The following is a 9734-nucleotide window of genomic DNA, read 5'->3' as shown; positions in this document are numbered from 1 at the left end:
GTTTTTTAGTTTTTTTTAAAATTTAAAAATTTTTTTTTTTTTTTTTTTTTTTTTTTTTGGTGTATGCAAACCAGGCCAGTAAAAATTTAGGGTGTTCAAGACTTTAACTCGTTAATTTAGATTAAATAATTACACTGTTCCAGCCGGAACCTTTGTATTTGAGTGTTTCTGGTACGCCTGTAAGCACGACACACAAGCTACAACCTCAAACAACATCAACGGAGGACAAAGTGTCTTTTCTTGGTCAACTGAGGGTTAATTTCTGTTTCAAACTTTTGATTGGACGCTGGAAAAGACTGCTGTTGTGCTAAAAGGAGTTAGCCTATCTGCTAAACTAAAGGCTAAAATAGCATCTCATTGATAGACATGATGCTAACGCTATATGTCAGCGTCCACATTTCTAAATTTCTCATTTCTGATGACTGAAGAACCTAAATAACTAATTAAAAACAATAAATATTAGTTTTTGTTGAACTCATATGTTTATTTATTTAATAATTTTGCATAAAAATGATTTCGGAATTGAAATATTGCTAATGTGTTGAGATAGTTTTAGATTAAAATGTTATTGCAATTAATTGATTACAGGCTTGGCAATTAACTCAAAACAATATTTACCAATTTTTTCCTCACCATCATTATTTCTTTCCCCAGCAGGGGGCGCTACTACATTCAGACCAGTTTCCTTCCATCTTAGAGATTTGATTCTTCTTCTGTTCTTTTCCAAAGTGTGAACACATCTATATCCATATTCTACAAATAGATGAAAATCTACTTTAATTCTGCTCTTTATTGGGTTTAATCAGTGATTATCGTGTATTGATTATTGGCGAACAGCTGGGGTTCAGGGTGTGAGGTTGTCCAGGGTTCTGATGGCCGCTCAGCTCGTTCAGCTGCCCGGGGTCGTGACCTGGTGCAGGTCGTGGACTGGGCCGACCCGCGGCGCCGGGCTGAGCGGAGCCTCGTGGAAACAGCCGCCGCATCACAAGGTTCCCTTCAGGACGATTCCTGTCACTTTAACTTTCCTCCCACATTTTTCTTTAAGTTTGCTTTACAGTACGGCCGTTCTATTGTAAGCTCTTTATTTCAGAACGAAGGCTTTATGTTTCAGTAAATCTTTAACAATTTGAATTTTTGACTCTGAACTCTGGAGGATTTCACAACCAGCAGCTGCTTGTGTTACCATGACGATCTTCATGACTGAAGCCACTCTGTCAGATTCAGGATTAATGTGTTTAAAATGTTAAAACAAATTCATCTGTTTGTTTCCCAGAAGGTCGCCTCAGTGACCCGAAGCACAAGGAGAAGATCATCACACACCTAACAGGTAGGAACGTTGCCTAGCAACACTCTGTTTCAGAGAAATGATGCGTTTTACTCCCCGAAGCTGTGAACTCACACAGGACGTGTTTTAAGGATTTCCTCCTGATGATGAAACTTTCTGCTGCCTCAACCCAAACAAATTACTTTATCCCTCAACTTTCTGCAGTATTTTTATCGCTTCAGTCACAGAGTGTGGCTACAGATTAATAATACTTAGTAATTTATTTTAATTAGTAAACATAAGCAGCATTTCTCCCGGTCATATTGGAACCGGCCACCTGCCCTGACGTCCCTCCTCCCTCCCGTCATGCGCTGCACTGCGCCTGATCACCCGCCTCGCTTCGCCTCGGGCGCCGATGGAGCTGCTTCTCTTTTCTCCCTGGCTGCTCCACCGCAGCCCCAAACATTATTGATGATTATTGATTAGTTATTTAGTTTAAATACCTGAAATAGACTGGTGGTGTGACATTTCCTGTTTGACCCACAGTTTTCCCTCCACGCCGTTGTGTTTTAGTTTAATCAGTTATGAGGAGAAAACTGAAACTACTGCTGCACCAGTTACTCAGCAGGTTGTTGCTAGGTAACGAGTGAGTGAGTTAGATGTTGCTAGGTGACCAAAGAATGAGTGAGTTAGTTGTTCCCGCTCACTTTCAGCTCATCGTGAGAGGTTGAGCGGAAAAACCTTTTTCTTCACATCTCCCAGAATGCCATGCAGTTCTGGATCAGAGTTCAGTGAATATTCCCTTATATTGAATATTCTATCAGATCTATTATCTACATTGATCACATGTAGCAGCTCCCTGCTAGCTGGGTTTGTTGTGGTTTAAAGTCTCAGAGTTCAGAGGTTTTAGAACAAGCCTGACTGATGGGAGCCTTTCTGCCCTCAGGTCCTCTTTACTTCAAACCTCAGTGCCGGAAACAGTTCCACCGACTCTACAACAACACCAGGGACTGCACGGTTCCTGCCTGTAAGTACCACGGCCGCTTTCCTCCTCCAGCTGAAATAAACCCTCTGAATAAAGAATGATGTGAAGTTTCCTCACCACCTTATTCAATTGGTGTCAACGTTTCGCTTGTGCCGTTATCATTTAAAGATATTAATAAAAGTTTAACCATCCCTCCTGCTCACATTCACAAAATCAAACAATTTTTTAATATCTTTAAAAATATTTTTAGGGACACAAATTACATTTTTACCGCTCAAATTTTTGACGCCAATTTTGTTAGATTTGAAATATGGGAAACTTCACTCATTTGATCATTTCCCCTGACAACATTCAGCTAAAACTACAGATATTATTATTATGACTTCTAAAACGAGCTATTAGCTGTAAAGTTGTTAGTCGGTTGAATCTCTAACAGTTTTTATCAAAGCGCTGCAGGAAGCTGCACTAAATAACTAGATTTCCTTTTCTCAGAACCTGAACCATGAACTCATCATCCGTGACCCGACCTAAAGATTCAATCTGCATTTTCATCTAAACCTCGGTTGGTTGCTAAATATTTGCTAGTGATTCGTGTTCCTGCAGGATTCCCAGATAAAGAGCAAGATAAGGCATGTTTTAACACACAGTCACACCGTATTACACCGCCATCGTGTCGCAACAGCTGCAACTCTTCTGATTTTAAACCATGCATGCAGTTTGATGTTTGTGTTGGAGAGAAACGCTCAGACACAAATATGTTCCCTCCATGCGCCTCTGGGACTCAGTGTTATCATTCAGTCTGTACATGAAGACGCTCTGCAGTGCAAACAGCCGCTGATTGATTTCAGTCTGAATGTTTTTACTGTTTAATGCCTCAACCCACGGAAACTGGACAGTAGAAACTTTAATGTTTGCTGGAGTTTCACATAGAACTATCTTTTCACATTTTAGTCATGTTTTAAATCAGTTGTAGAGCGAGACTAATGACAGCGAAAGCCAAAATTAGAGGAAACGTTTACGACGCAAACTTTATTAGGTAGCTTGTTGTGTCTCACATCAATAAATACATTTTGAATATTTAAAGTTAGTGAAGTAAATTCAGCGGTAACTGAGTTTATCATCCATATCCAACCATGAGATTTTCATTTCTAAACCCAAAGAAGTGTTTTTAATAATATCTGAAAAAAAAAATTGTAATATCTGACCTGATTGTTTTATTTTTAGAGCTGCATCATTTAGTCCGCTTTAGTCTGACTCCAGTCCGTTTTAATCTGACTCCAGTTGGATTAAACCTCGTTTTGGGTTCGGTTGAAGTGAATTCAGGTTCAGTTTGAATTTATATGTGAACACCAAGTGAACTAGAGACTGGTCCAAAAGGAGGAAGTGGACTACAGCGCAGAGCATTCTGGGTAAAAATAACCAAAACAAGGGTGTTAGCCTAGCACTAGCAGGAAATGCCTCAAAGACAACTACCAGCTAAAATCCGACGCCTTCATTTTGTGTCGTTTTGGTGAAGAAGGAAGTTCAGTTTGCAGAAAAAAGATTTAAATTTTGTGGGTTTAAAATCTTTTCCAATCAGTGGAGCAAATTACAACAATAATTCAAACCAAAATGGCTCCTTCTGACCAGAATGTCCCACTTTCATTTATCACATGTACGATGAAGACATGAAGGGACAAACGTCCACCTTCAATATATTGTCTCATAATTACATGAATCCTCTGTAACATCACGGCGAATCCCTGGAGTGTGTTATATTTTTCAGTGTCACCACAACGAACAAATGTGAACCTGTGTGTGTGGGGGTGTGAGCAGCTCGGTTTTCTGCTCTTAGAGGTGAAAGTTACAGGAGCTGGGAAGGTTCAAACTTGTCCGGTGGTTGTTTACATAACCCTGACAGTTTATTGGCTGATGCCTGTCAGTCTCTAGTGGGAATTGTTTACTTAAGTTGAGTTTTCTTAACCACAAGCTGCTGGTGTCTTTGTGCATCAACAGATGGAACTTAATGTTGCATGCAGGTAACAGCTAACAGAGCCGACCTGACAGAACGACATGATTTACAGCCGGGAAGGATTTACACACGTCTGATTCAGGCATGACAATCCTTGTGAGTCTGGGATCTCTGTCAAAGAAAACATTTAAAAAGTACACTGCTCAAAAAAATAAAGGGAACACTCAAATAACACATCCTAGATCTGAATGAATGAAATATTCTCATTGAATACTTTGTTCTGTACAAAGTTGAATGTGCTGACAACAAAATCACACAAAAATCATCAATGGAAATCAAAGTTATTAACCAATGGAGGCCTGGACTTGGAGCCACACACAAAATTAAAGTGAAATGTTCCCTTTATTTTTTTGAGCAGTATATATTTTAAATAGCTTTTATTGATGAGTTTGAGAATACAAAAACAGCTCCTTTATTTTATTTTTCATATCCTGAACTAGTGCTGTCATGGTAACACATTTTGCTGGACGATTAATTGTCCCAGAAGTTATTATGATAAACGACAATATTGTCGGGTTGTTTTTTTTTTTGTTTGTTTGTTTTTTTTGTTTTTGGGACCATTTTAAAGTTACACTGCAAAAACACAAATCTTACCAAATGTTTTTGGTTTAATTTCTAGTTCACTTGAAATAAGACAAAACTAACATACAAGTAACTTTTCAGCAAGAAATATGAGATTATTTCACTTATAACAAGACATTTTCCCAATAATCTTCCAATGGAACTAGAACTTTCTCAATATAAAGAAATTATTGTTTGAAAACAAATTATTATTTCTTTCTGAAAAGTTACTTGTAAGTTAGTTTTGTCTCATTTCAAGTAAACCAAGATATTTGCACTAGAAACCAGACCAGAAATACTTGGTATTTCTGGTCTAAGATTTTGTGTTTTTGCAGTAAAATATAACGGTAAGAAGATAAATAGACTTTAAATTCATAGGAACATTTAATGGTGCAACTGGAAGTCATTTTAAATATCCAAAATAAATAAACGAAACAACAGAAAGAATGAATAACATGAATTAAAAAGTCTCTGTAAACAAAATTATTCATAAAAAAATAAACAAACAGCTTGTTGAGACCAAGCCTTCAGTTTTATCATCCAGTTTTTGGTAGAAAGAGAAAAATGATCAATCCAGCCACTGGAAATTATTGGGCTTGTTTTAATTAATCATGGGATTAATTGAGTTGTTGCCTGTCCTGAACTATTATGGGATGTTTTAAATTAAAGCAAATGAATGCCCTGCATGTACTGAGATGTAAAGTATTGTTAGATTAATGGCTGCAGCCTCGTTGCCACTCGGTGAGTTATTCCGGTCCTGATGGAGTCGGGCCTGGTGGCTGCAGGCGGCCGCTCCGCGCCGGGCGGCCAGGCAAGGTAAACCTCGTGATGCTGCAGGTGGTGTCTCCTTTTAGCAGCTCCTCTTCAGCCTCATAAACACGTTTGTTGTTTCCTTCTGCTGCAGTTTATAAAAGATGTGCTCGTCTGCTGACTCAACTGGCCAAGAGCCCTCGCTGTGCCGAGAGATAAACAGACCGCGAGATGGTAAGCTGAGCGCCAACATGCACCCACAATCCTCCTGACTCCAACCATGCTGCAGATCATCTCAGGTGCTGCATCGCTCCAAAGGATAAATGTGGAATTTTAGTTAATCCTGAATAGTAATGTTAGGAGATTTAGGGCTAAGAACACTTCTGTTTTCCTAAAAGCTTTTAGTTCACGCATAAAGTTTGGTTTCTGTCCGAGCAAACATCGACTCAAACACGGGATTAGCATCTTTATCTGACATGTCTGCAGCGCTGCAGGCGAGCCGCCCATCCAGCCAGACCACAAGACCACAGAAGAAGAACGTCTTCTGCACAATGGAGACTTTGTGAAGCGTGCAACAAGCGCCTGAGAGGATAAAGGCTGGAAATCAGCCACAAAATGACTTTACAACCAGCTTCAAAACTGCAGAGAGCAACAACATTCAGTTCATCCTCAGAACAAAATGTTTCTGTTTGTTGACCAAACCAAAAGATTTCTCTACAGTTTGATTTAAAGATATCACTAAAACAAATACAGAGTTTGATCAAATCAAAGAACAGAGGATTCATATCCAGCATCACGTTAATGAGAAGGAAAATGAGCTGCAAAAAAAGAGAAATAAATTAATAAACTTAAAGCCAGCATGTGGAAAAATCCCAGCAGTGAGAAAAACAGAAAAGTTACGACTTCATCCTTCAATCATCATCATGTCTGTTGAAAGAAGGAGGAAATTTACAGCCACTTATTATCCCAGTGTAGTTAGATAGAAAAAAAGATGAATACCTTTCTGAGTAGTTTTTAGCTGCTGGTAATATCCACCAAAAAACTCCAAACAAAGAAAAATCTTGCAAATTTCTGAGTTCCAAAAGTTGAACATTTTCTGCTTCTGAGAACCAGAATCTCCAATTCCACCAGCAAACGACATGAACTGCATTTCCCATCATTCCTTCTGCTCCTTCTCACCTTCTTCTCCTCCCTCTTTGTGTACAAACTGGGCCAGAACCTCGTTTCTGGTCTGGTTGAGTTCAGCCGAAACTCGTGGCTAAATTTTATGATTTCTTGTCCGAAGCGAAGGGCGGATCCGACCCTGATGAAAAGCTTTCCGGATATCGGCTCCTTTAGCTTTGATCCTCCTGCGTTGTTCTGCTTTACGACACGATAAGCTGCAGTTATGCTTCTGATTCCCTTTGTTTTCCTGTTTAATTGGTTTTGAAGTTAATTTTCATTCTGTCACAGTTCAGATTTGAGTCCCATTTTATTATTCAGTAAATATTCCTAGAGTTATATTGCAATCCAATCGTAAAAGAAAGAAAACATTCACAGAATAATTCAGTGGTGAAGTTTGGCTATTTTATAATAAATGTGTACATTTGATTCTAGATCAGCCTCAGTGATCATTCACTGTTTCATCTGAATTTGTTAGACTGAGTTCAGCTCCTGATTCCAGAAATACTTGATTAAACAAAACAATTTAGATTTCAGTAATAATTTAAGTAATAATCAATTATTTATTATAATTATTAATAATTAGATAAGCGAAACATCAACGTTAATACTGATTCTCAACCATTTTGATGTCACTATGTGAGGATTGGTCCGGCATTTTTAGTTTCCAGAGTTGAAAATTTTTTAGAAAAATCTGAGTTTTTCCCAAAGAATTTTGGAAATTCATGTCAAAATTTCAGTTTTATGGCAGAAATTTACTCCATTTTTTTGTACACAAATTAGTCCAACATTTTCATCTCCAGTGTTTTGTTTTGTCTCTCTTCTGCAGCCTGTGGACAGGAAGTGGTTTCCCCTACGGCCTGTGGACAGGAAGTGGTTTCCCCTACGGCCTGTGGACAGGAAGTGGTCGCCGTACGCCATGTTGGTTCCCTCTGATGACCAACAGTAGACGTCTTGAAGACAAAAGAAACTTGATGTCAAAGTTCAAACCATTCGCAGCACAGAACAGTCTCCACCATTGGGATGAACTCGTTCAGTTCGCCTGTTTCTCTTCTCTCTCTCGGACCCACAGACTCTGAATCTTCCACCTTGCGCCTTAAACAGCTCATGAAATGTTGACACCAGCTTATCTCCTCTCTGCTGCCTTCCAGAGCAACTGGAACCAGTGGCTTTACTGGTTTCTGATGGACCGTCTGCTCTGGAAACAAACCTGGGACATTTTATCAGAGTTTGACTTGTTTTGGACGATGGACCATGAGCTGAACCATTGATGACCAGTGAACCATTAGGGTTCAAAGGTCATCAGTTCATTGAAATAAAGCTATTCCAGTATATTTATATTGTTCAAACTGACTCCCTCTGTGCAATATGTACATACTGAAAGAGGAATAAAGACACGTTTGATAAATGTTTGCTGAGCTGAGAATCTTTAACCGATGAGAATCTGATCGGATGCGTTCGCTGACGTCCAGAACATCGAACGCATCAGGATTCCTCCGAATGATTCCTCAATTCATTTGGAGGAATCGTCATGACGACGTCCTGCTGCTGGTGTCAGGTTCTGGAGGATCTCCCTGCTTTGCGTCAAACACATTCCTTCCACTCTAATTAACTCAGACGTATTGGGAGAGGCATGCTGAGTGACAAACTGGTTTGAGGTGGAATCATAATTTGACTTCTGGCATCTTATTCTTCCAGTTTGGTTGAGCTGACAATTGATTTTTATTTATTGCGGCATTTTGACTATCCTGACTGATCTTCATGTCTTTAGTTTGTGGTCTTTTATTGGTGGTCTTCTTGTTTTACATCAGATAACGTTAGGATATTGTGACCTTGTGACCTTATGACCTTTTGTTACCTTTTACTCTGTATTTGGTTGAAGTAGATGCAGCTTTGGGTTGTTTTCGTTTTATTTTCTTTCATTTAGCAGGTATTTGATGGTTTTATACCAGTTTAAATGACATTTTTTCTTAATTTTGGCTCTAATTTTTTTTTGAAATGCGCCTCTGCTCAGGTTTTTTGGCGCGCTGAGTTCCTCAGTGCGCTCTGCCTCAGGGCGAGGCAGAGCGCTGCCGCTGTTCGTCTCTGACAGGGCGAACCACATTACATGTTTGTTGACTTTGGCTCCTGGACAGTTTCAGGGTAAAGTGAATATTTCCTCTCAGGATGAACCTTTACCCTCTTCACATGCCAGCATTGGGAAAGACTCGACCTCCATCCTCTGAACATGTCGGCATCTGCAGGTTGTGGAAGCTGTTAGGTAACAGATTCACACCTGGACTGATAATGGCTCCTTTGACAAGGTAATGATCAGTGTGACTGTCTGCATTTCTGCAGCGACTGTTCTGTCATTTTACAGTAATTAGGTAAACAATCAAAGCTGTGCGTGTGTATGTGTGTGTGTGTGTGGTTCCTGTAGCTCTGCTGCAGCTTTTGCCAGCAGCTATCAGTGATGACAGTTTTGGTCCCGTCCTGCCCGCTTGTCCTCCTCTGCACGCCACCAGCTGCTGCCGTCGCCGTGACGACCTCCAGTTGTTTGGTCTGAACCAGGTGTGCTGCTGCTGCTGTTTTTCTTTGATATGAAGACTGGAGGTGTTTGTTCCCAGGAAAACAAACAAGGACATCATGTTTGCTGCATCTCTGCTGTGAACGGCTGAGAATGTTCCTCATTTTGTTGATTATATGGTTTTATGTTAAAATGTGATTCATTAAGTACAGACTCAGAAATTAACTCGGTTAAACATCTGTGGGCCTTGCAGTCATAGATTGGACCGTCAGCTGTGCTCTACAGCTGCAGCTTGACCTATGAACCCAAACAGCAGCTACTCTATGGCAGAATGAAAGAATCAGGAGGTCTAGTCAAAGTCCAGAGCTCAACCTGACTGAATTCCGTTGTAGAAACCTGGATGAACTGAACATTTTTCAAAGTCATGTTTCCACCAACCCAGATAGCACATGATGTTAAATCAACGTTGAAAAATAGTTAGAATCGTTGATTTTTG

General features: G+C 39.7%; 1 protein-coding gene across 3 annotated transcripts in view; it reads left to right on the top strand.

Annotated features, from left to right (window-relative positions):
- Window positions 1–8144, top strand: part of LOC106940851 (protein FAM150B-like) — a 12139-nt gene extending 3995 nt beyond the window's left edge. The window contains exons 3-6 of one of the 3 annotated variants that reach the window (XM_015023704.1): window positions 1277–1327; window positions 2211–2291; window positions 5726–5805; window positions 7562–8144. In XM_015023704.1, coding sequence (XP_014879190.1) covers window positions 1277–1327; window positions 2211–2291; window positions 5726–5790 — 197 coding nt within the window. In that variant the 3' untranslated portion in view covers window positions 5791–5805; window positions 7562–8144. Of the gene's footprint in view, window positions 1–1273; window positions 1328–2210; window positions 2292–5725; window positions 5806–7561 lie in introns of all 3 variants that reach the window. The other 2 variants (XM_015023703.1, XM_015023702.1) reach the window with 2 other exon arrangements.
- The last annotated feature ends 1590 nt before the right edge of the window (window positions 8145–9734 follow it).

This window comes from Poecilia latipinna, unplaced genomic scaffold, assembly GCF_001443285.1.
Source record: "Poecilia latipinna isolate Pla-1442-1.1 unplaced genomic scaffold, P_latipinna-1.0 Scaffold3391, whole genome shotgun sequence".
Lineage (NCBI taxonomy): Eukaryota > Metazoa > Chordata > Actinopteri > Cyprinodontiformes > Poeciliidae > Poecilia > Poecilia latipinna.
Note: the sequence above shows the minus strand (reverse complement) of the source record. Positions and strands in the feature narration are given on the sequence as shown.